Source organism: Meriones unguiculatus, chromosome X, assembly GCF_030254825.1.
Source record: "Meriones unguiculatus strain TT.TT164.6M chromosome X, Bangor_MerUng_6.1, whole genome shotgun sequence".
NCBI classification, from domain to species: Eukaryota; Metazoa; Chordata; class Mammalia; order Rodentia; family Muridae; genus Meriones; species Meriones unguiculatus.
Genome location: NC_083369.1, coordinates 51167612 through 51195315, shown reverse-complemented (window position 1 = coordinate 51195315; position 27704 = coordinate 51167612). Strand labels below are relative to the sequence as shown.

The 27704-nt window shown below is 37.7% G+C and overlaps 1 protein-coding gene and 1 pseudogene across 6 annotated transcripts in view; both read right to left on the bottom strand.

Annotated features, from left to right (window-relative positions):
- Diaph2 (diaphanous related formin 2) overlaps nt 1-27704 on the bottom strand; it is a 980694-nt gene that overhangs the window by 33912 nt on the left and 919078 nt on the right. The window contains exon 28 of one of the 6 annotated variants that reach the window (XM_060375361.1): nt 26060-27126. The exons of the other annotated variants lie outside the window; for them this stretch is intronic. Coding sequence (XP_060231344.1) covers nt 27116-27126 — 11 coding nt within the window. The 3' untranslated portion in view covers nt 26060-27115. Of the gene's footprint in view, nt 1-26059; nt 27127-27704 lie in introns of those variants that run through there. 6 annotated transcript variants of the gene reach the window in all.
- On the bottom strand, nt 23089-27038 carry LOC110543512 (ras-related protein Rab-18-like; annotated as a pseudogene).

Here is a 27704-nt window from a genome sequence, read left to right as displayed (position 1 = left end):
TTTCATATGATTCCCTGTACTCTGCCAAAGGTTTGGTTATGAGTCTTAGTATCTGCTTTGATACAATGCTAAGTAGAGTCTTTCAGATGCCCTCTGCAGTAGGCTCCTGTCCTACATCCAATGCACATCCCATTTGTCTTTCTAAGTGAGGATTGATCATCTTACCCCATGTCCACTTTCTTGTTTATCTTCTTTACGTGTACAGATTTCATTATGCTCATCATATCTTATAGGTCTATATAAGCAATGCTCTCAGATTTAATACTAGATTTGATTGTCTCCTTATATACCTCTGCTCAACTACTGTGACTACATTTTGAACTTGTGCAAAATGGTTAGAATTGATGTAGGTATTAAAAAAATTATTTAGGAGTTGAGGGATGGATGGCTCAGGGCTTACTGTTCTTTCAGAGGGCCAAAGCAGGGCGATCAGCATGTAGAGTGCTTTTACAATCATCTGATAACTGCAGCTTCTGACCTCCATGAGCACGTATATACACGTGTAAATTATAAAATAAATTGTTTAAAATAAATAAAATGATTTATTTGTGTGTAAATGTGTATGAGTGTGTGTGTGGTTGCTTGTGTATAGAAAAAGAAGACGGTGTCATACTTCTATCATTTTCTGCATGATCCTGAGGCAGATTATTACTTTGGTGCTGAGATTCAACCTCCAGTCATTATGATTATGCAGCAATAGCTCTTGATTATGGAGCCTTCTCTACAGCCCCAGCATATGTATATTTTATAAAATAAGTATTAATATTCATAACACAATTCACAAGATTCTCATATATTTTGACTATAATTTGTAGCACCAAGAAGAGGAAGCAGCAAGTCTATAGGTATATTGTTGATAGACAAAAACTAACTCCCTATACACCTGTCCCATGTACTAACTTGGGTAGTAATGGTCATGTATATCCATATGCTAAGAAGGCAAATAATAAGTGCATCTCCTATAGAACAAGTGTGAATGTTTCCTTTTTGGAGAAACAAATAAAAAAATCAATAATAATTAGAAAATACATGATAGTACATAAAGCACCTTCCTCTAAAATTGTGAGATGTGGTTTTACCCTAGTTTTCTAGCTCCTTCCATGTTTAGACTTCCTGTCTTTCAAGTTTAAAGTATATTTAAAGGGGAGCATGGGCTGAAAATTTCCATTAAATGCTTATCTTCCCTGCTGATACATCCCTTCTGATATATCATAACAATACATGCTCTAAGATTTGGTAATATTTAGTCACTTCTAATAATCCTTTACAAAGAGTGTAAAGACTATCTACTACTTTATTATCAATTGAAAACTGATTACCTCATAGCTCTCTTTACACAGACTACACTTTCACAAATATATCTGTCCCACAAGAGAAAGCAGATATGGTATTACAGCAGTTTTCAAAGCATATATATTAATAAAGTAAAAATATGCATATTTATAAGAAGTCTTATTGATAAATATAGCACAGAGTTTTAGAGCTGAAAAAGAAATTATGTATTATTTAACAAAAGTCCAACCCTTCATTATATAGACAAGGACACTAATTTCCAGAGGAGAATTAACTTGTAATAAATATTCTATAGAAGGAAGAAATAAAACTAAGAGGGAGTGGGATGTAAGGTAATGAACCATATACCATAATTGGTCTATCATTCATTTATTAGATAATTATATGATTCAATTTTGATAAAATCTATATTAATAAAGAAAGATAATAATTATATGTCAGCCAATGGTCTTCTGATGATTCCAAATAATAATCATTTTGGTGATTATTCAACAGTGAGTTTGAAACTCCTGCAATTTTATATTAATACTGTATTCAATGATTTTGTTCAAACTTTCTAAGTATACACTGATACAAAGATTTGAGAGGAAAAGAATATAATTGTATGGGCTAGCACCATGGTAAGATACACTTTCGAATGGACGATGGCTAGCTATGGACTTAAACACACATAACTACATGTCTGATGTTTGATACTACACCTTTAATAAAAGGCATTAGCTATAATTAGGACTGAAAAGTTAAAAGCCAATTGCACTACCCTCTGGGTAATTTCATCATGGTCTACACTGCTGGTCAAACATGTTCAAAGCAGTAAATATTGATATTTACTGTCACTGATTTTTTCAGTCTTTGCCCTTATCTTAATGTTATTTATGTGCAGTATGTGTTTTAGTATTTGAAGCACTGTTTACAGCATTTTGCTGTCATCTGAGTATTTTTAATTCAAAGCCAACTGTCAGGTGAACAAATTAAATGGGAGATCTGTTTCATAAATTCTCATTTTCTAATTATTCTCCCAAATTTGTATGAGTTGTACATTAGCCACAGAAGCATTAAGAAATTGCCTAGAAACAACACCACTTGGCATGTATTCTTTACACCACCTACTATTTGGGTATCTTTTTTAAAGTGCTATAAAGCATGGTCCTTTACTTAGTTCAACTGTAATTTTGTGAACAATTACTTCCTACCCAGCATTCTTACTAGTAGTACTAGAACAAAAGTAGGTGGATATTTATACATACATGGTTTATGTAAATGAGTTCCATCACATTTTGGCCCAAATTCCTATCTCTCAAATATACCCCTTTCCTTGTCTTAAACAAGACAGCTTTCCAATTAATCATTGTATAAGATCTATACATATAAGTAATACTTTTCAATTCTTCCTTAAAATACTGGTTAGGGTGTGGGTATATTTCTAGTCTCCATTATATTCCAGGAGTCATATAGAAGTTAGCATATCTCAGTATAATCTCTTTGTTTAGTGATGGGTTTAAAACCCTGGGTCTTATACATGCTAGCCAAGCACGTTATCAACTGAACTACATTCGCAGGCTAGTTTCTTTCACTTTGATCAGTGAAACCTGTTTTTTTTTTTCTTCATTTTTGTGAATATGACATTTGTGCATGTGTGCTTTTGTGTGCCAGTGAGCATGTGCATGCCAGTGAAAATATAGGTCAGAAGACTGTCTTAGGTTTTTGTTGTTGTTGTTGTTGTTTCTTGTCTTCTGCCTTATTTTAGTCAGGGTCTCTTGCTTGCCATTATGTAGGCTATTGTATTGGAAGCTCCTGTAAATTCTACTCTATCAACCTCCCACCTTGCTGTGAGAGTACTGGATAAGAAATATACATGCTACTGTGCCCAGCTTTATGTCCACCCTGGGAATCTGAACTCAGATCTTTCTGCCTGTATAACAAATGCTTTATGTACTGAGCCATCTCCCTAGCTCAGTGCTATCTATGTTAATGATGCTGTATGGTAAGCCTGAAAACTTCCTCTTGGTTAAAAAGCAATGCTATTTCAATCATCCATTGTTGGTATCATTTATATAATCCAGATAGCTTGCTATTTATGATTTCATAGCTTTTTTTCTAATTTGTATTATTTGGGAGATCATGTGATAATAAATTAGTTTCCCAATGTTATTGGCCAGTATGCCAATATCATGCTCCTTTCTAAATAAAACTTCAAAAGTTTTATCAGCTCATAACTTTATTTAATCAAAATCATAAATGTAGCAGAGAGTTTCATTTCATGTTTAGATTCCATTTAAATTGCTGACATAATTTTAAATTGCTTTATATCAAAATTTCCAAATGCACTTATAAAGAAATTTTATAGCAACAATATACATTTTAATGTTTTCTTGTTCTGTTGCTCTCCTTGTGGAGTTCCTGTCCTCTCCAGCTCTTACTATTTCCCACTTCTTACATAAAATTCCATTCACTCTGCCTGTCAGTTGGCCATCAGGCTCAGTATCTGCTTTCACAGTCTGCATGGCAGAGGCTTTCAGAGGCCTCTGTGGCATGTTTCTAGGTTGTTTCCTGTTTTCTTCTTCTTCGGATGTCCATCCTCTTTGCCTTTCAGGATGGGTATTGAACACACAGGGAACTTCCCAGAGACTCATATTCCAACCAAGGACTATTCATGGAGATAACCTAGAACCCTGACAATGCAGCCACTTCTGATGAGAACTGACAGACTAAGATCAGAAAGAAGAAGACGAGGACCTCCCCTATTAGAGGACTTGGGGAGGGGCATGCATGCAGAAAGGGGGGAGGGTGGGACCGGGAGGGGAGGAGGGAGGGGCTTATGGGGGGATACAAAATGAATAAAGTGTAATTAATAAAAGTAAAAATAAAAAGAAGAAAGGCACCAAGCTTAAGAAGCATATATATATATATATATATATATATATATATACATTTTAATGAACAAAGCAGCTGACTTATTTTTTTAAAAAAGATCTTTCTTTAAAACATGTTGCTTTCTAAAAATTGTTTCATATGTTTTAAATTAAACTATAACCAAAAGCAGACAGAACAGTTTCTTTCCAGCAGGAAACAGCCAGTTATAGTGAATAGCATGGGAAGGAAGCACTCACTGGTCAGTACTCTGAGGGCAACCTACACCTTTACTGTAGTAGGGAGAATATATGTGACTGCAAATTGTTACTATCAAGTGATGTGCCCACTATGGAGTGATACAGCATCATGGTGTTTGGTAAAGAACAGTTATTCTGTACATTGAATAAATAAGCTGCATATAAATCTGAATTTTAGCATCTCAAGGCTCAGTGTATCAGCCTCAGGGAGAAAAGGGGAGTTGTCTCTTTATCATGTTTTTCCTACATGAACTGCCTGGTGACACCTGCCTGCTGATATGGTTAAGAAAGAACAACTGAGTATTAAGAGAAATGAGGGAAAATAAGGCAACAACAAGCTTGTACTGTCTTTATTTATCTATTGGAAGCAAAGAATTTATAGTGTAGAAAGATTTCAAGCATGATAGTCAGGATATATGAGGAAAGATTTGTTCTTTTCTCATTACTATAATAAACAACGATCAAAAAATGCTTCCTCAGACTATAGTAAATGAAGAAAAGAGTTACAACTTCAATTAAGTCTTTGATTTATAGATAATGTAATAACATCACAAACAATGAACATCATATTCTATTGCAATCTATTTGCAAAGATGTGTGATTGTGGATATGTTTTAGGAGCAGGACAGGGAATCATTTTTCATTTCATTCTTCTCAAATTAGTATGCACTTACATAACTGTTCCATTTTGAAAATGTAAATTAACATTAAACTCTCACATTCTTTCAAACCGTGTTCCAATAGACTTTAGCATGCACGCATTATAATAGATATAATCGGTGTTTATATATTCTCTTGTGATTTTATTCTTTCACTTAACATTGCTTCCTTTTCTATATATTCATGATTTGTTAACTAATCTTAGCATCATCAAACTGAACTTTGTTTCCGTACAGTTGCTCCAATACTCCATGATAAAAATATATGTGCTGGTAGTTTACTGATACTTTAATTAGAATTCTTTTATTTGGTAGCAAAAAGCATTTTCTTTTTTTAATTTTTTTAAATATTTTTTATTAATTACACTTTATTCATTTTGTATTCCCCCATAAGCCCCTCCGTCCTCCCCTCCCAATCCCACCCTCCCTCCCCCTTCCTCATGCATGCCCGTTCCCAAGTCCACTGATAGTTGTCTGAGAAAGCACCAGGTTGCTTTCCAGAGTGGTTGTACAAGTTTACATTCCCACCAGCAGTGGAGGAGGGTTCCCCTTTCTCCACAACCTCTCCAGCTTGTATTGTCACTTGAGTTTTTCATCTTGGCCATTCTGATGGGTGTAAGGTGAAATCTCAGGGTTGTTTTGATTTGCATTTCGCTAATGGCTAATGAGGTTGAGCATTTATTTAAGTGTTCCTCTGCCATTCAATATTCCTTTACAGAGAATTCTCTGTTTAGCTCTGTTCCCCATTTTTTAATTGGATTACTTGGTTTGCTGCTTTTCAGCCTCTTTAGTTCTTTATATATACTGGATATTAGTCCTTTATCAGATAGAGGGTTGGTGAAGATTCTTTCCCAATGTGTAGGCAGTCGTTTTGTTTTGCTGACGGTATCCTTTGATTTACAGAAGCCTTTCAGCTTCATGAGGTCCCATTTATTGATTGTTGCTCTTAGAGCCTGTGCTGTTGGTGTTCTGTTCAGGAAGTTGTTTCCTGTGCCAATTAGTTCAGGGGTATTCCCCACTTTTTTTTCTAACCGATTTAATGTGTCTGGTTTTATGTTGAGATCTTTGATCCACTTGGACTTTAGTTTTGTGCAGGGTGATAAATATGGATCTGTTTTCATTTTTCTACATGTAGACATCCAGTTGGACCAGCACCATTTGTTGAAGATGCTGTCTTTCTCCATTGTATGATTTTGGCATCTTTGTCAAAGATCAGGTGTCCATAAGTGTGTGGGTTTATCTCTGGGTCCTCTGTTTGGTTCCATTGAGCCACCATTCTGTTTCTATGCCAGTACCATGCAGTTTTTATTACTGTTGCTCTATAGTACAGCTTAAGATCAGGTGGATGGAGATACCCCCAGAAGATCTTTTATTGTAGAGGGTTGTTTTAGCAATTCTGGGTTTCTTGTTATTCCATCCGAAGTTGAGAATTTTTCTTTCTAGGTATGTAAAGAATTGTGTTGGTAATTTGATGGGAATTGCATTGAATCTGTAGATTGCTTTTGGTAAGATGGACATTTTTACTATGTTAATCTTCCCAAGCCATGAGCATGGGAGATCTTTACATCTTCTGATATTTTCTTCTAATTCTTTCTTCAGAGACTTGAAATTCTTTTCATACAAGTCTTTGATTTGCTTGGTTAGGATTACTCCAAGGTACTTTATGTCATTTGTGGCTATTGTGAAGGGTGTTGTTTCCCTAATTTCTCTCTCAGCCTTTTTGTCTTTTGTATATAGGAGGGCTACTGATTTTTTTGAATTAATTTTGTATCCGGACACATTGCTGAAGGTGTTTATCAGCTGGAGGAGTTCCCTGGTAGAGTTTTTGGGGTCACTCACGTATACTATCATATCATCTGCAAATAGTGATAATTTGACTGCTTCTTTACCAATTTGTATCCCCTTGATCTCCTTCAATTGTCTTATTGCTCTAGCCAGGACTTCCAGAACTATACTGAAGAGATATGGAGAGAGTGGTCAGCCTTGTCTTGTCCCTGATTTCAGTGGGATTGCTTTAAGTTTCTCTCAGTTCAGTTTGATGTTGGCTATAGGCTTGCTGTATATCGCTTTTACTATGTTTAGATATGTGCCTTGTATCCCTGATTTCTCAAAGACTTTAAACATGAATGGATGTTGGATTTTGTCAAATGCTTTTTCAGCATCTAAGGAGATTATCATGTGTTTTTTTTTTCTTTCAGTTTGTTAATATGGTGGATCATGTTGATGGATTTCCGTATATTGAACCACCCTTGCATACCTGGGATTAAGCCTACTTGGTCATAGTGGATGATACCTTTGATGTGTTTTGTATTCGATTTGCAAGTATTTTGTTGAGTATTTTTGCATCAATGTTCATAAGGGAGATTGGCCTGAAATTCTCTTTCTTTTTTGGGTCTTTTTTCGGTTTACGTACCAAGGTGACTGTGGCTTCATAGAATGAGTTCTCTTTCTATTTTGTGGAATACTTTGAAAAGAACTGGTGTTAGCTCTTCTTTGAAGGTCTGGTAGAATTCTGCACTGAAACCATCTGGTCCTGGGTTTTTTGAATGGGAGACTTTCAATTACTGCTTCTATTTCCTTGGAGGATATAGGACTATTTAATTGATTTACCTGGTCCTGATTCAGCTTTGGTAAGTCAAATCAATCAAGAAAATTGTCCATTTCATTTAGGTTTTCATATTTTGTGGCATATAGACTTTTGAAGTAAGTCCTAATGATTGTTTGGATTTCCTCAGTGTCTGTGTTTATGTCCCCCTTTTCATTTCTGATTTTGTTGATTTGGATGGTGTCTCTCTGCCTTTTAGTTAGCTTGGCTAAGGGTTTGTCGATCTTGTTGATTTTCTCAAAGAACCAACTTTTTGTTTCTTTGATTCTTTGAATTGTTTTATTTGTTTCTAATTGATTGATTTCAGCCCTGAGTTTGATTATTTCCAGCTGTCTACTCCTTTTTGGTGTGTCTGCTTCTTATTTTTCAAGGGTTTTTAGGTGAGCCATTAAGTTGCTTGAATGAGCTGTCTCGAATTTCTTGTTGAAGGCACTTAGTGCTATGAACTTTCCTCTTAGCACTGCTTTCATTGTGTCCCACAAGTTTGGGTATGTTGTGTCTTCATTTTCATTGAGTTCTAGGATGAATTTCTGCAAAAAGCATTTTCTATATGATTTCTTATGTAAGATGTTTTATAGACAAATTTTCTCCTTTCACTGTTCCTCTAATGTGACATGTATCTTCAGGTTACTGAAACATATTATTTTTAGTATGAACATAATTAGATTTGTTGATGAACATGTTGCAGACTGCAGAGGACTACAGGACTTCAGGGGCTACAACTCATATCTTTTGTTCTGTGAATGCTTTGTATGTGACAGAGATTCAATACAGTTTCTATAAACAAATATTTTCCAAAGTCTAAAAACTGCCACAATGGCAAGACTTTGTTTTGTATGTTCAGATCTTATTAGCTCTAAATCAATAAATAAGGGTGCCAGAATATTAAACGTCTTCACTGTCTGAGACAATCCCTGCTCCCCTTACTAGGGTACTCACTTGGATACTGGGATGCCATGGGCTACACCTGAGCAGGGATTCTAGGTTATCTCCATGAATGGTCCTTGGTTGGATGGAGTATCGGTCTCAGGAAAGACCCCTGTGCCCAGATATTTTGTTTCTGTTGCTATCCTTGTGGAGCTCCTGTCCTCTCCAGGTCTCTAACATGAACTCAGTGGCTAGCTGTTTGACTGCTTCTGCTGGATTGGGGAGCAGCTTTGCTAGGCCACAGAGGAGGACAATATAGCCAGTTCTGATGAGACTGGATAAGCTAGGGTAAGATGGAAGGGGAGGAGCACCTCCCCTAGCTGTGGACTTGGAGAGGGGCATAAGAGGAGATAAGAAAGGGAAGGTAAGAGTGGGAGGGGAGGAGGAAGGGAGCTACAGCTGGGATACAAAGGGAATAAACTGTAATTAATATAAAAAAATAAAAATAAAAAATGAGTCATTAAAAAGTCTTCACTGGACAAATATTTTAAGAAATTTCTATTTCTATGTTTCCATTTAAAAGCATACTTTACCTTCCTACCAGCTCAACAAAAAGGGAGCTGCCTATATTCAAGTCCTTGCAAGCTTTTTAGCTGTGAAGGATGTTTTCTAAATTATTTTTTTTAATTTAAAAGTGATGCTTGGAGACTACATATTAGTTCTGGAATAACTTGAACTGGTAAGAGTTTCACATGTTTATGGAAGTAGATTTATGAAATTGGGAGAAGTGGAGATATTGTAAGATAGAACTACCAACTATTCACAAGTTAGGATCTTATCTTGTCGATGTTGGCTATCATTGTAAAGAAAAAAATACATACATATAGGATAAATGGAAAAAAACAACTTGTGTGTCATGCAAATGGACATTTATAGCTTGGGATAAAAATGACAATGGTGCTATCCTCACAGTTTAAATTGCTGTATCACATTGTGTACTTGGAGAGGAATGCTCTGGAGAACTGTTAGATAGTTCAAAAATTGATGTTGGAGCTGCTAGAAACACTAATGTCAGAGATAAGAGTGAAAGTTTGAATTAAAGTATTTTTACAAAATGGAAGAGTAGACTGAAAAAGCCAAGTATGTTCATGAATATATTTTTCTATATCATATGCAATTTGAGTATATCAGTGGAACTAAACTAAATGGCATAGTTAGGCATCTTATTATTTCAAATATATTTTCAAAATTCTATATACATTCATAATGGACAATTATATTTTAGAAAACTTTATTAGGAAGATGAAGACTATCTGAACCATTCTATTAGTCATATCCTTTTGAATCAAATAAGCTGCTTACCTGTCATCTGCTCAGTGCCATGCACTATGTGAAGCGACTGACATATCAGTAGTTCTCCAAGCAGTCTTACAGGACAGATGTTATAAAAAGAATTTTCTTTGGAATGAGGAGTGAACATCAAAGAAACTATAAACCCTCCTCAGGACCATGCAGTTAATAAGCATGAACATTTGCGGACTTTGAGAGTCCACAACCTGAACCATCCTGCCATATGCTTTCCACAAGGTCAGAGTGTGCATCTCTAGGTCTGCAACTCTGACAGGATTGTGTTTGGTATAAAACAAAGGTAAAGTCAGAAGTAGGACAAGAACAAGTATCTTTGTTATCCATAAATGCACTACCATCTTCAATTGTCCATTCTTTAAAGCAATTTTTTATTTTTAATACATTTTAAACTGAAAACACAAAGAAGACCATATTCATGTTCTATTTGGTCTCACGATTCTAGTTCAGATGAGATTCTCGAAGGAATGCTTTAGAGAAAGAAATTAGTTATTTTCCTTTGCTTCAGTTATACACTGGTGACTGAATCTATAGGACATGAATTGACCGGAATCACTGTACTTAAAAAAGGATGCATTTTCTTTTTAATTGACCTGAATCACTGAACTTAAAAAAGATATATTTTATTTTTAATTATATGTATGCATATTTGTGCATGGATATATGCATGTGAGTCATCAGAGCTCCTGGACCTGGAGTTACAGGCAGTTGTGAGCCTCTCAATGTTGGTGCTGAGAAGCAAACATGGGTCCTGAGCAAGAGCAGGGGAAGCAGCTTTTTACTTTCTAAAGCATGTTATTTCTCTACATTATATACAACACTTCCCTTTTCCAATCAGTCATATCTAGAATATTATTAGTATACTGTTTGCTGTGGTTTAAATATCTGTGTCCCAGTATAATTTATATTGAGATAACTCCCATCATGGCAGTATTAAGAAGTAAGGACTTCAGGAAAGTTTTTGTTTTTGTTTTTGTTTTTGTTTTTTAAAGTAACCACCATGACCTACAGCCTAGGTAACCGACAGCCTAGGATCTTAATCTGAACTAATGAATAAAATGGATCTCATTTGGATGCCAGTGTCTTTGCTGATGCTGATCAGCAGAACGGCGACCACCATGGCTACATCACCTTCTTGTGATAAGTTTTCTATGGAATAGTTGTCAGTTACTCTTAGTCACTCTCTTAAGATAAAAGCTGAGAAGTCGGTGCTTGGCAGCCTGAGAAAGCAGAGTTTCATTTCTTATTTTCGCTTTTTCCTAAATGTATTACCGCATCCCTGCTGAAGCTATTCTGCCACTTTTCAGCCCACTCTCGATCCTCACAAGAGCTTCCTGCAGTGGATCCCTGGCAGCTTGGCATTTTACTGTCAGTGAACTCAGAATAGCTGAGTGTTAACTGCAAACTCTTACTTCACTTTCTATACTCTTTTCATGTAATAAATTACCTCCTCAAAGTCATCAAAGTGCTAATGTTTAGAATTGAAGACAAAATATTAAGTGTAAAATTATACCTCAATTAAAAAACCAAAGAAAACATGTCCTTACAGTGATAGATGATAGGGTTTTTTTTTTTTTTACTTTTTAGAAAACATTTACCCTGTCTCACAGTGATAATGAAAAGTACACCACAGTATCTGCCATAAATTAAACATGTTACTGGCCCTTCCTGGCACAAAAGTGAAGGATTAATATACCAAATATCCTAAAATACACCTATTTTAATTTTGTCAGTCCTTCCAATCTTACTACAAAGTAACTATAAAGTTTCATTATAGTTCACGCCATTAAGAATAAAGCCTATCTAAAAATAAATACTTTTTTTTTCAAATGGCTTAATACGTATCTTTTCTATTGTTGACTTATCATATTTGGATGCTTTGAGATAATTCATGGTCTTCTGGCTATAGTCATGGTAGATAATTGTTATGTAGTCTTAACAACAAGCACAAAGGGGGCGGAGCCAAGATGGCGACTAGCACACACAGTTTCTGAGCGGTGGGATACCTGATCTTCTGAGTTGGAGAATGGAAAGACCCCCAACCCAGGAAAACCACAGCGAGGCTTTCTGAACACCAGGGAACATCGCAGGAGGTGAAAACTTTGGCCTCTGGTCACCCGGAGACTTGCTTGGGGAAGGAGAGAAATGATCCTTTGTTCTTGCGGCACTCCCTTCCCCCAGACCTCCTTCCTCCTTGGCACAGAGGCACAGCGGACTCATCTTTCTCAGCGCAGACCTAACTGCCTGGGGCATACAGCCGCTGAGACTGAGCCCCAAGCACTTTAGCTGCAGACAAAAGCCAGCAGTATGTGCCCCGGAGTCCCAGATTCGCGCAGCAGCTGCACCATCCTCCCAGGGCGTGAATCTGTTAGACACCATACTAGCTCCAAAGGATCGCCATCACTTACGGTACGGCCAGCCCAATCCCAGAGTGACAGAGAATACACTATATACTCACCAAAGCCAGGCAGAAACGTCATACAACCTGGACACACCAGGCGCTGGGCCTCCCAAGCTTGGAGAGCACAACAAAGAGATCGCAGGACTTCCCAGAAAGCATTGGGACTAGCAACCCAGTCTCCAGTTACAGCAGGACAGGGCAGCGGAGCAGCACTGAACTGGCGGGGCACCACAGCCCTCCAGTTTAAGACTAACCAGGGCCAAACCAGAGAACAGAGAGCCTGGTTACCCCATCCCTGCTGAAGTGACCACCCTGAAATCTCCAGCTGCAGCAAGACCTCAGAACCTGGCAATGACAGTAGCACAGATCTGGCGGAACACATCAAAGAAGCAGGGCCAAACCAGAGAGCAGAGAGCCCCAGATACCAAGATCTCTGCCAAGAGACCTGCCTGTAAGTGACTGCACCCTTGAGAATCTGCAGTTCCCCAGATCCTGGGTCCTTCTAAATCAGAAGCCAGGCATCGAACCCCTCTCCCACCCACATACCCACTTTGGGAAACAGAGGGGCACTAGGGACATTGAAGTTCCTGCCCTGTGGGCCTGATTGAGGAGTTAAGACAGTTAATGCCAGAAATTGCGCTGCGATCATCATTAGCGCCTGCGACCATCATTAGCGCCTGCGACATATACAGTGCAGAGCCCCTCCCACACACTCAAGGGTTCAACATTAGCCATCACTCTGTCCCTCGAGAAACTCATCCACGCACACTTACACACACAGACACACACACACACGCGCGCACACACGCTTGCATTTGCCCCGTTTGCGCCTGCGTACTTTCCTCCCACAGGTACAGCTAGTCCTCAGCACACGCTGAGATTGCTCAGCTTCCTGAAGAACTCTCCAGACACCAGAGAGAGACAGTACCAGTCTGATCTGCAGAATCCAAAAACAAACAGGGAAGGTTTCAGATAAGCCAATGGCCAGAGGTAGGCAAAAGAACACTTCCAACATAAATCAGGACATCATGACTTCACCAGCAAACCCCAAAATTGATGGATACACCAATTCAGCAGAAGCACAGGAAAATGATTTTAAAGCCATGCTTGCCCAATTATTTGAGGCTCATAAGGAGGAAATGAACAAGTCTTTCAAAGAGATGGCCAGTCAATTGGAGGCAAAGAAAGAAGAAATAGACAATATCCTTAAAGAAACACAGGCAAACATAGCCAAACAAATAGATACACAAGTAGAGGAAAAATTAGTGGCATATAAGAAGGAAATGAAAAAAGAAATAGAGGCCATCGTAGAGAGACAAGAATCCAAATTCAAACACATGAAAGAAATGGTGCAAGGCATGAAAACAGAATTAGAATCAATAAAGAAAACACAAAATGAGAAAACCCTTGAGCTGGAGAACTTGGAGAAACAATCAGGAACCACAAAAGTAAGCATCACCAACAGAATACAAGAGATGGAAGAGAGAATCTCTGGAGCTGAAGACACACTTGCAGAAATGGATACTTCTCTCAAAGAAAAAGTAAAATCAGAAAAGTTCCAATCACAAAATATCCAAGAAATCAAGGATGCTATGAAAAGACAAAATCTAAGAATAATAGGAATTCACGAAAAAGAAGACTCCAGACTCCAAGGTCCAGAAAATATTTTCAAGAAAATCATAGAAGAAAATTTTCCCAACTTAAAGAAAGAGATGTCCATAAATATACAAAAGGCTTAGAGAACACCAAATAGACTAGACCAGAAAAGAAACACATCACGTCACATCATAGTCAAAACACTAAATCTACAGAACAAAGAAAAGATATTAAAAGCAGCAAGGGAAAAAGGCCAAGTAACATATGAAGGTAGACCTATCAGAATCACACCGGACTTCTCATCAGAAACTATGAAAGGCAGAAGGGCCTGGGCAAGTATCATGGAGACTCTAAGAGATCACAAATGTCAACCCAGACTACTATACCCTGCAAAGCTTTCAATCAACATAGATGGAGAAAACAAAATATTCCATGACAAAACTAAATTTACACAATATCTACACAGCAAACCATCCCTACAGAAGATACTAGAAGGAAAACTCCAATCCAATGAAAACAAATTCACCCAAGAAAACAGGGCATACAGATAATGTCCCAACAAAAATGAAAAGAAAACAAGCAATGAAACAGGGTTAGATCATCGACTCCATTACAAAAAGAACTAACATGCATTGGTCACTATTATCTATCAATATCAATGGACTCAACTCACCAATAAAAAGACACAGGCTAACAGAATGGTTAAGGAAACAGGATCCAACATTCTGTTGCTTCCAAGAAACACACCTATGCAACAAAGACAAACAATACCTCAGAGTAAAGGGCTGGAAAACTGTTTTTCAAGCAAATGGTTCCAGAAAACAAGCTGGAGTAGCCATCCTAATATCTAATAAAATAGACTTTCAACCCAAGTTAATCAAAAAAGATAAGGAGGGCCTCTATATTCTCATCAAAGGAAAAATCCACCAATAGGACATCACAATCTTGAATATCTATGCCCCAAATACAAGAGCACCAGCATTCGTAAATGAAACATTATTAAAGCTTAAATCATACATTGATCCTAATACCTTAATAGTGGGAGACTTCAACACTCCACTCTCACCAAGGGACAGATCAACTAGACAGACACCAAATAGGGAAATAAAGCACTCACAGAATCCCTAAATCAAATGGACCTAATAGACGTCTACAGATCATTTCACCCAAACTCAAAAGAGTACACCTTCTTTTCAGCACCGCATGGAACCTTTTCCAAAATAGACCATATAGTGGGCCACAAAGCAAGCCTCAACAGATACAAAAGGATGAAATAATCCCTTGTATACTATCTGACCACCATGGACTAAAGCTCGACCTCAACAACAACAGAAACAACAAAAAGCCAACACGCACATGGAAACTGAACAACTTACTACTCAATGACAGCTGGGTTAAGGAAGAAATAAAGAAAGAAATTAAAGACTTCCTAGAATTCAATGAAAAGGGAGGCACAACATAACCCAAATTTATGGGACACATTGAAAGCAGTGCTCAGAGGAAAATTTATAGCACTTAGTGCCTGCAAGAAGAAATTTGTAACATCACATACAAACAACTTAATGGCCCAACTGAAAACCCTAGAAAAAAAAAAAGAAGCAGATACACCCAAGAGGAGCAGACGGCTGTAAATAATCAAACTAAGGGCTGAAATCAATCAACTAGAAACAAAGAAAACTATCCAAAGAATCAATGAAACAAAAAGCTGGTTCTTTGAGAAAATCAACAAGATAGACAAACCCTTAGCCAAACTAACTAAAAAGCAGAGAGAAACTATCCAGATCAGCAAAATCAGAAATGAAAATGGGGACATAACCACAGACATTGAGGAAATCCAAACAATTATTAGGTCATACTACAAAAGCCTATATGCCACAAAATTTGAGAATCTAAATGAAATGGATAATTTTCTTGAAAGATTCCATCTACCAAAACTAAGTCAAGATCAGGTAGAAAGACTGAATAGCCCTATATCTCCCAAGGAAATCGAAGCAGTCATTAACAGTCTCCCCTCCAAAAAAAGCCCTGGACCAGATGGCTTCAGCGCAGAATTCTACAAGACCTTCAAAGAAGTGCTAACTCCAATTCTCCTCAAGCTATTCCACAAAATAGAAACAGAAGGAACACTACCAAACTCATTCTATGAAGCCACAGTCACCTTAATACCTAAACCACACAAAGACCCAACAAAAAAAGAGAACTTCAGGCCTATCTCTCTTATGATCATTGACGTAAAAATACTCAATAAAATACTTGCAAACCGAATCCAAGAACACATCAAAGATATCATCCACCATGACCAAGTAGGCTTCATCCCAGGCATGCAAGGGTGGTTCAACATACGGAAATCCATCAATGTAATCTACCACATAAACAAACTGAAGGAGAAAAACCACATGAACATCTCCTTAGATGCCGAAAAAGCATTTGACAAAGTCCAACACCCATTCATGTTTAAAGTCTTGGAGAGATCAGGGATACAAGGCACATACCTAAAGATAGTAAAGGCAATATACAGCAAGCCTATAGCTAACATCAAACTCAATGGAGAGAAACTTAAATCAATCCCACTGAAATCAGGGACAAGACAAGGCTGTCCATTGTCCCCATATCTCTTCAACATAGTACTTGAAGTCCTAGCCAGAGCAATAAGACAACTAAAGGAGATCAAGGGGATACAAATCGGAAAGGAAGAGGTCAAAGTATCACGATTTGCAGATGATATGATAGTATACATGAGTGACCCCTAAAATTCAACCAGAGAACTCCTTCAGCTGATAAACACCTTCAGCAAAGTGGCAGGATACAAAATCAACTCAAAAAAATCAGAAGCCCTCCTATATACCAAAGACAAAAAGGCTGAGAAAGAAATTAGGGAAACAACACCCTTCAAAATAGCCACTAATAACATAAAGTACCTTGGTGTGACTCTAACCAAGCAAGTAAAAGACCTGTTTGAGAAAAACTTCAAGTCTCTGAAGAAAGAAATCGAAGAAGATATCAGAAGATGGAAAGATCTCCCGTGCTCATGGATTGGTAGGATTAACATTGTGAAAATGGCCATACTGCCAAAAGCAATCTACAGATTCAATGCAATTCCCATCAAAATACCAACTCAATTCTTTACAGACCTTGAAAAAAAGATTCTCAGCTTCATATGGAGAAACAAGAAACCCAGAATCTCCAAAACAATCCTGTACGACAACAGATCATCTGGAGGTATCTCCATTCCTGATCTCAAGCTGTACTACAGGGCAACAGTAATAAAAACTGCATGGTATTGGCATAGAAACAGAAAGGAGGATCAATGGAACCGCATAGAAGACCCAGAAATAAATCCACACACCTATGAATACTCGATATTCGACAAAGAAGCCAATTACATTCAATGGAAAAAAGACAGAATCTTCAACAAATGGTGCTGGACCAACTGGATGTCTACATGCAGAAAAATGAAAACAGATCCATATTTATCACCCTGCACAAAATTAAAGTCAAAGTGGATCAAGGACCTCAACATAAAACCAGATACCCTAAATCAATTGGAAAAAAGTGGGGAACAGCCTAGAACTCATTGGCACAGGAGACAACTTCCTGAACAGAACACCAACAGCACAGGCTCTAAGAGCAACAATCAATAAATGGGACCTCATGAAACTGAAAAGTTTCTGTAAAGCAAAGGATACCGTCATCAAAACAAAACGACTGCCTACAGATTGGGAAAGAATCTTCACTAACCCTTTATCTGACAGAGGACTAATATCCAGTATATACAAAGAACTAAAGAAGCTGAAAAGCAGCAATCCAAGTAATCCAATTAAAAAATGGGGAACAGAGCTAAACAGAGAATTCTCGACAGAGGAATATCGAATGGCAGAAAAACACTTAAAGAAATGCTCACCCTCATTAGCCATCAGGGAAATGCAAATCAAAACGACCCTGAGATATCACCTTACACCCATCAGAATGGCCAAGATGAAAAACTCAAGCGATAACACATGCTGGAGAGGTTGTGGAGAAAGGGGAACCCTCCTCCACTGCTGGTGGGAATGTAAACTGGTACAACCACTCTGGAAAGCTATCTGGCGCTTTCTAAGACAAATAGGAATAGTGCTTCCTCCAGACCCAGCTATACCACTGCTAGGTATATACCCAAAGTTTGTTCAAGTACACAAAAAGGACACTTGCTCAACCATGTTTATAGCAGCTTTATTTGTAATAGCCAGAACCTGGAAACAACCCAGATGTCCATCAACGGAGGAATGGGCACAGAAATTGTGGTATTTTTATACAATGGAATACTACTCAGCAATCAAAAAGGAGGAAATCATGAAATTTGCAGGCAAATTGTGGGATCTATAAAAGATCATTCTGAGTGAAATATCCCAGAAGGAGAAAGACAAACATGGGATATACTCACTTATATAGACCTATAAGATATGATAAACATAATGAAATCTATACACCTAAAAAAGATAATCAACTGAGCGGGCATGGGGTAAGATGATCAATCCTCATTTAGAAAGACGGATGGGATGTGCATTGAACGTATGACAGGAGTCTACTGAGCGCATCTGAAAGACTCTAACTAGCATTGTTTTCAAAGTAAAGACTCATGACCAAACCTTTGGCAGAGTACAGGGAATCATAAGAAAGAAGGGGAGTTAGTCTGATGGGGAAAGGATATGAGCTCCACAAGGACCAAACATATCTGGGCACAGGGTCTTTTCTGAGACTGACACTCCACCAAGGACCATGTATGGATATAACCTAGAACCTCCACTCAGATGTAGCCTGTGGTAGCTCAGTAACCAATTGGTTTCCCAAAGTGAGGGGAACAGGGACTATTTCTGACAGGAACTCAATGACTAGCTCTTTGGTCTCCCCACCCCCGAAGGGAGGAGCAGTCCTGTTAGGCCACAGAGGAGGGCTTTGCAGCCAGTCCTGAAGATACCTGATAAAACAGGATCAGATGAATGGGGAGGAGGTCCCCCCTATCAGTGGCCTTGGAAAGGGGCACGGTGGAGATGAGGGAGGGAGGGAGGGACTGGGAGGGAATGAGGGATCGGGACACGGCTGGGATACAGAGTTAATAAAATGTAACTGATAAAAAAAAAAGTCTAACCCCCCCCCCAAAAAAAAAAGAAGAATTTTGGAGAAAACGTGAGAATTTGGATACTCTTTAAGGTTTTCTTGTGTATTAAGTGTAGCTTTAAAGTTGAGACACCTGAATTGAGGTGGGAATGTGCATGACATAAAGAATAGCCCAGGTTACCTCTTTTCTCTACCATTAATGAGAAGAACTGGGAGAAGACTTGAAAGTTTTTATTCTCCTTTGTGTCATGATACGATCCATGGTACTTTACACTAATGAATAAGGGAGGATGTGTTAAATTTTTGTTTAAATTTAATGTTTCAAATTAAATTTAATGTTTTAAATTTAAAACAAAAAAAAAACAACAAGCACAAAGGAAACAGCTTTGTTTTTCTTTTGCCATTTTCTTTTCATTCTTTAGTACAAGCCATTCTGATGATGTTTAAAACCATGATATCAACTGACACTGTCATAATCTGGAAATGTCTGCAAGGTCCAGTGGGAAGTCTTAGCAAATATCATAGTACCTCTAAGGCAAGGCACATTCTCAAGATAATGATTTGAGAGTTTAGTATTAAAGATCCAGCAGGGTGCTGGGGGAATGGTCTGCCTGATGCTCAAAGGTCAAACAGCAAACAAGTTTAATGCCTATGAAACTAAAAACAAAACAAAACAAAAGTCTGTTATCACTGTAATTAGCAATGCTGCATGAGTGCAAGGTAATTTAGGAGACATGAAATTAACAAACAAATTTCAGGAAGTAGCTATGTTGAAGTTTTTAGTGGTAATTCTCTAAGGTTTCTATAAGCTAGACTGCAAACTGCTGAAGGATACATCTATCCTTTTTATTTCTTTCTCTCTTTTTTTTTACGTAAATCTAAAGTTTAATGTAACATGACCAAAGTGTAAGTGCATGTGTGAGCTACCTTCCTTTAACAGAATAGAACCAAAAGCCTTATATTTAATAAAAATGTATAAAAGCTGTGATCACATGTAGACTACCATGTATAAATGAAGTAATGTAAGGTTTTCATATGTGGAGACACACTGTTCAGAAAGACACAAATCTGAAGTAAACACACATATTGCAAAGGTACACAAAAATGTTTATCATTTACCTTCATAGTATATAGAGAATACACTAAAAAAAAATATTTTAATGAGAGGTTAACAGTGACCAGCCTAAGTACATTTTACTTATGGAGCATAAATAGCAGAGGTCAAAGGAATTAAATAATGAATGAGTGAAAGAACATACAATGTACTATAACAAGGAGTTAGAAAACAGAATATTGTGGAATTTATTATTCTGTACAAGTTTTTTTAATTAATTTTTTAGTTTTCACATTAATTACAGTTTATTTACTTTGTATCCCAGCTGTAGCCCCCTCCCTCATTCCCTCCTGATCCCACCCTCCCTCTCTCATCTCCTCCGTGACCCTCTCTAAGTCCACTGATAGGGGAGTGGACTCCTCCCCTTCCATCTGACTCTGGCTTCTCTTCAGATCATATAACTCTTTCACCTTTTACAGGTTGGTTTTTAATAAGCTACCAGCTACTTGTTACAGTAAATTATCAATGATCTAATTGCAATAGCATTTCCCTACCAGTCAGAATCTGGAAGCAATTCACCTTTCTCAAATTATCATTTAGTGTTTTTCTCCCCCACCTTCAAAAGACAGAAATAGGTTTTTGAATAGCAACTAGCCATTTATGAAAGCCGTAAGATACTGACAGTTATTACAGAACAAAGTACACTTGAGGCACCTAAACAAACACTGCCAACACTTGGGAAGAAAGATGTTGGTTTTAAAAGAGGAACTATTTTTTTTTTTATTATTAGTTACATTTTATTAACGGTATCCCAGCTGTATCCTGCTCCCTTATTCCCTCCCAATCCCATCCTCCCTCCCTCATCTCCTCTCTGTCCCTTTCCAGGTCCACTGATTGGGGAGGACCTCCTCCCCTTTCATCTAACCCTGTTTTACCAGGTATCTTCAGGACTGGCTGCAAAGTCCTCCTCTGTGGCCTGGCAGGACTGCTCCTCCCTTGGGGGGTAGGGAAGTCAAAGAGCCTGCCATTGAGTAACTGTCAGAAATAGTCCCTGTTCCCCTTACTATTGGAAACCAATTGGTTACTGAGTTACCACGGGCTACATCTGAGCAGAGGTTCTAGGTTATATCCATACATGGTCCTTGGTGGAGTGTCAGTCTCAGAAAAGACCCCTGGGCCCAGACGTATTTGGTCCTTGTGGAGCTCCTATCCTTTCCACATCATACTAACTCCCCTTCTTCCATATGATTCCCTGTACTCTGCTGAAGGTTTGGTTATGAGTCTTAGTATCTGCTTTGAAACACTGCTAGGTAGTCTTTCAGATGCCTTCTGCGGTAGACTCCTGTCATCTAATGCACATCCCATTTGTCTTTCTAAGTGAGGATTAATCATCCTACCCCATGTCTACTTTCTTGTTTATCTTCTTTAGGTATATAGACTTCATTATGTTTATCATATCTTGTAGGTCTATATAAGCGAGTATATACCATGTTTGTCTTTTTCCTTCTGGGAAACTTCACTCAGAATGATCTTTTCTAGATCCCACCATTTGCCTGCAAATTTCATGATTTCCTCCTTTTTGATTGCTGAGTAATTGATTGTGTAAAAATACCACAATTTCTGTACCCATTCCTCCGTTGATGGACATCTGGGTTGTTGCCAGGTTTTGGCTATTATAAATAAAGCTGCTACAAACATGGTTGAGCAAATGTCCTTGTTGTGTAATGAACAAATTTTGAGTATATACCTATCAGTGGTATAGCTGGGTCTTGAGGAAGCACTATTCCTAATTTTCTGAGAAAGGACCAGATAGACTTCCAAAGTGGTTGTACCAGTTTACATTCCCACCAGCAGTGGAGGAGGGTTCCCAAAAGAGGGACTATTAAAAGAGTTATAATATACTCTTCATGCCCTTCTGAAACCCACATGAGGGACAGCCTTACTGGCATCCTGGCTGTTACCATGTAACTAAAACATCAAACCAAGGATCAGAAACCCAATGTGTGCCACACAGTGTTAAAGCTCCAGGTAATTGAGCTAATCAATGGAGTAAATTCAAATACCAAATTGCTTTAACTTATCAATACTATTTTGGGAGCAACATCAGCGCATAGAGATTTATATGAATTGCCCTGAGCTATATCCCGAACTGAGAATTTTACTTAGTACTAACAATCTCAAACATTGGAGAAAACCTCTGCATGTTAGTCCTCACTGGACACTGGACAGGCTTCATGATACTGACATACCTCCCCACATTTCTAGCTTTACAGACCAAGTAATTCAGTAATTAAGCAAAAGGGAAAAAAGCAGACTTGCAGCAACACATAATAGATGGATTAAAAAATAGCATGACAAATATAAAACATAAAATCAAATGTACTCATGACGGTACACCTATTTTCTTTTCCATTACTCCAGCCAAGGACTATTCATGGAGATAGCCAGGAACTCCTGCACAGAGGTAGCCCATGTCAGTTCAGTGTCCAATTAGGTTCCATAGTAATGGGAACAGGGACTATCTCTGACAGGATCTGATTGGCCCCCTCTTTGATCACCTCTGCCTGAGGAGGAAGCAGCCTTACCAGGTCACAGAGGAAGATGATATAGCCACTCCTGATGAGACCTGATAGACTAGGATCAGAGGGAAGAGGAGGAGGACCTTCCTTATCAATGGACTGGGGGAGGGGAAGGTAAGAGGGAGGGAGGGCAAGGAGGGAGGGAGCTACAGGGGAGATACAAAGTAAATAAACTGTAATTAATAAAAATAAACAAATCCAGAAAAAAATAAGAATAACAATAGAAATGAAAATCTCTTTGCATATTTGTGAGGAATTTCTAGACTGGGATGAGAAGATGACCTTAAGTTTGGGTGGCTCCATTCCACGGGCTGGAGTCCTGGACTGAATGAACACAGAGAAAGTGAGCTGAGCACCAGCATCCATCTCTCTCTGCTTCCTGACTGTGGATACCATGTGACCTGCTGCCTCATTCCTGTTGTCATGCCTCCCTTCCATGACAGACTATATTCCTTCAAACTGTGAGCCAAAATAAACTTTCCTTCCTTAAACAAACAAACTAACTATAGACTGGAAACTGTGCCTGCTTACTATAACATTTCACCTGGGAAAACCAATGAGGGGAGTTCTTGCAAATATTCATTGCCATGATAAAAACAATTATGTGCAAACTGCAAGGTCCCTAATAGCAGTTAAGAGTTTATATACAGAAAGATGTCACTATCTGATCAAATATGCAAGAGATGGACTTCCCAGAGTTTATAACACAGAGCACAGGCTCCTCCTCTGTGGCTTTCTTCCCTGTGTGACAGCTTGACTCCTTTGTTCTGGTTCTCACTTTCCCACAGTTCAGGTGTCTGAATGATTCTTTCAACAAGCTCCTCAAAGGCACACTGAACACCATCATAGGTTTTTGCACTTGCCTCTATAAAAAAACATAGAATACTTGCATGCAAATTTCAGGCCTTCATTTCTATCAACTTCACTATTTTCTTTATCAATTTTATTTACAACTAGCATGTTTAATATGTCATTTCTTATACAGTATATTTCCAATTTGTTTAACCAATTATCCAGTTTAACAAAGGTGTCTCTTCTTGTGACATCATAAATTAGTATAACTCCCTGTGCACCTCTGTAATAGCTGGTAGTTAATGCTCTGAACCTCTCTTGATCAGCCATATCCCATATTGCAAGTTTAGCCTTATTTCCATCCACTGAAATAGTTTACACTTTAAAGTCAACACCTATTGTTGCTGCAAGTTCTGGATCAAAGGTGTCATCCGTGAATCTCAGGAGCAGGCTGGATTTGGTAGAACAAATGCTACCATTTGTTCTCTGTATTACCAATAAGAACAACCAGCCAAAGCTGAGCAATGGAGAAAATAGGGTGTGATATCCTGGTTTGGAGGGGAGGAGAAAGAGGAGATGGGAGGGGAGATTACAGAGGAAAGGACCGGGAAACACCAGGGGATATTAACCTGACTTAAGATATAACTAAAAAGCAAGTATAATGTGAGAAATCTGAATGGGAGGAAGCTATGCAGGCTTAGAAGTTTAGGATGGAGTAACTATTGCCCAGGATGGTGTTCTAGGTTAATTAAATAAATCCTAGTCTCTGTGTGATGATTTGGATATACAGATGTTTTAGGAATAGCCAATGTTTAACTAAAAGATAAATCAATGATAAATATTAATAATTATCAATAGGCTTGCCACAAAACTTGTTAAAAGAAGTGGGCTTAATTAAACTTGCAGATACTTTTCTGTCAGACTTCATACTCTCCTAAATTGATAGAGAGGTGATCAAATAGCAAATGAGTAAAAATGAATGTCGGCAATTTAGATGAGAGGTTGCAAGAAGTCTCTTTTAAATGCATCTCTTGCAGTTAGTGTTCATGCTGCCATATGAGTGGCCTTCAGGAAGAGCTGAGACACAAAAAAACAGGTGATATTAGATATAGGCATTGGGAGATGGGTGATGACTGACTCTATTAGAATCTAATAGAGTTATCCTAACTCTATTCATAGAAGCTTGCAGAGGAACTGGAAAGGGACATCCTTTGTTAACGTCATACAAATTTATGTCTCTTTATTCTTAAAGTGTGCTGTATTCTCTCGTGCAGTGATATCTATCCAAAATTTCAGGTTGATTGAGAGTATACAAATAAATATTAAAAGTTGGACTATAGCAGAGAAAACAGTTATAATTTAGCCATATTTGTTCATTAATAATGGGTCCCTAAGGAGAATACTAGGCAATAGATGGAATGACAGAATAATCTGAACTTAGTTTGTGTGTCTACACATTTAAAGATAAATAAAAAATGCATCTCCTTAAAATAAGCTCTAATTCAAATAATGTTCACAAAACCAAAATGGCCTTCCTAAATTCATAAAATACTTTATTAACTCTTGTCTTATTTCATTTTAGGAGGTAACATTCTTACTTACAGGCTCAAAACACATTAACAAAAGAGTATTAGCATAGACATTTTAGTTTAATTATTTCCTATACATGCCACCTATGCCCAATAACTAACTATAGTGGCTAGTTACATGAATTTATCTTTCTTGAATGCCACAAAGTCCTACACATTCTTATGGTCTTACATATGTGACTACTTTCTCTGGAATGGCCTCTGCTAATGCTTCACCATAAATTTGCCCATCAACTCCAAAATCATGCTCACAAATTCAAAGAACATCATAGTAAATTTTTTGTAGCTACCTAACACAATTTTAACTCACATTTTTCTTTGTTGCCATGGCATTCTAAGGCAAACATTCATGTACTTGTCACATAATAATTATGTATTTATGACTACACCAATTTGAACAAAGTCTTTGAATGAAAATATTGCATCTCATTTTTATTTTTCTATCTCTAGCCTATAAAGTTGTATCTGGTACAAAGAAGGTACATGTTGGTTGGGTTTTATTCTCCTAAAAGAAATATTGAAGCCCTGACTGCTGCTTTGAATGAATGTAGCCAAAAGGATTTTATTTTTAGATGTAACCAAGTTAAAATGAAACTATACTGGATGTAGATGCACTCTAAATCCCATGACTAATGTCTTTATCACAAGAAAGTGATTTAGACACAGAAGAGAAAAGTGGCCATGTGATAAAGGAGACAGAGAATGAAGTGATGCAGATGCAAACCAAGAAATGGTAAGGATTGTTGGGAACCAGAAGAAGCTAGGAGGGAAGGAGAGAATGGATTGGTCCCAGAAGGACCAATGTGTCCGATATCTTGAATTTTTACCTTAGTATTTTGAGTCACTTAGTCTGTGGGACTATATTATATTGATTCTAAAAATCTAAAGTATGCATTAGCTTTTATTGATGGAAAAAATGGATGACATATAATAGTAGATACTTTTACTTAGTAACATATCTTGGTCCTTTGAATTTTGTAAAGCGTCTTTCCATGTCCACCAATTTACTTGGTCAGCATAATGGAAAATCACTTTATAATCATTTTGACAGTTTATTACACAATGATTCTGGCTAGAGGGAAGATGATATTCTTAAAACACATAGTTGACTGCTTCTTTTTACTGTAATTCATACTGGAAACAGGGCAGAGATCTATCTCAAAGCTGCAGCTGAAAGATTAAGGACCATACATAATCATGGAACACCTTCTCTTTCAAACCTTGGCTTGAGTACTATCCTACTCCCACAAGAGCTGATATATCTTAATATTTTCTTCCTAGTCAATGGTACTAGTTTAGAAGGTTATGGGACCCCAGGATGTAGGGCCTAGCTATAAAGAGTGAGTAGCTGGGGAGGGGCCTTTGAGGTTTATAGCCTGATCCCAAGACATTTTTACTTCCTGTCTACTGTTCCAGACATAATCAGCAGCCTTAGATCCCCACTATCATGGATGGAGCTCATCTATCATGCCTTGTCACCATGATGGACTGTATCACTTTAAACCATCAGCTAAATAAACCTTTCTTTTCTTAGGTTGCTTCTGTCAGGTATTTCATCATAAAACATGAAGACAGTTACTAACTCAGATGTTGTTCTATACCACAAGCCATATCATGCTAAAGTTTTCATGCAAATGTGTAGAATGAGGTTTTTATTGTTACTGTTGGTGTAAGAATTATCTTAGAGTAACTTTACAACAAAAGTACAGTGATGGACACAGAGAACCTAAATTTAAAGTTACATAAGATGTTGCTTCTCTCATCATTTTATTAACATAGTCCTTGTTAAACAAACATTGTCATCCCTTACAATCATATAAAACACTGTTTACAAAAGGCTTTGACAGTCTTACATAAAATTGATATAAAACATCTTTTATTCATTTTTATTAAAAATTCCTTTTTACCTTACTGCCTTTTTTTCTATGCTGACAACGATATTTTAGTTTTTTTTTTATTTGATGTCTTTCTCCTTGTTTGTTTCTAATTTCCATATACCTTTCTCCGAATTGCCCATTTAGAACTGTAGTCCATCATATTCAATGTAATGGTGTCTTTGCAAAAGTAGTTCAGCACTCGTCTTTGTAGGTTGTCTTTTCTTCTCGTCTCCCTCATTTAAAAACTATACAATGAAATAAAACACAAAATTATAGGTAAAGAAATATGGCATTTCTTAAAGGTTGCCATACAGATTCTGTCCTGAAGAAAGTATATGTGGTTTGTAGCCGGTGGACATACAACCATTTCTTTGTAGGCACTAAAGTCAGTACAATGGGAAACAATAGAATTCAATAAGAACCATAATTTTCTATTTCCTTCCTTCCTTCCTTCCTTCCTTCCTTCCTTCCTTCCTTCCTTCCTTCCTTCCTTCCTTCCTTCCTTCCTTCCTCAGATCTCTACAACCATTTTTCTGTAATCCATATCCTTACCACTGTTCTATACCATCTGACTTATTAGTTTCACTGCTGTGAAGATACAACATGAACAAGGCAACTTTATAAATGAAAACATTTACTTGGTGCTGCCTTAAAGTTTCAGAGGTTTAGTCCATTATTATCATGACAGGAAGCATACAAGCAGACATGGTACTGGAGAAGCCAAGAGTTCTACATTTGCTCCTCAGGCAGCAGAAGTAGATTGTGTGTCACACTAGGTGGAGCTTGAGTATATATAAGACCTCAAGGCACACCTACACAGTGC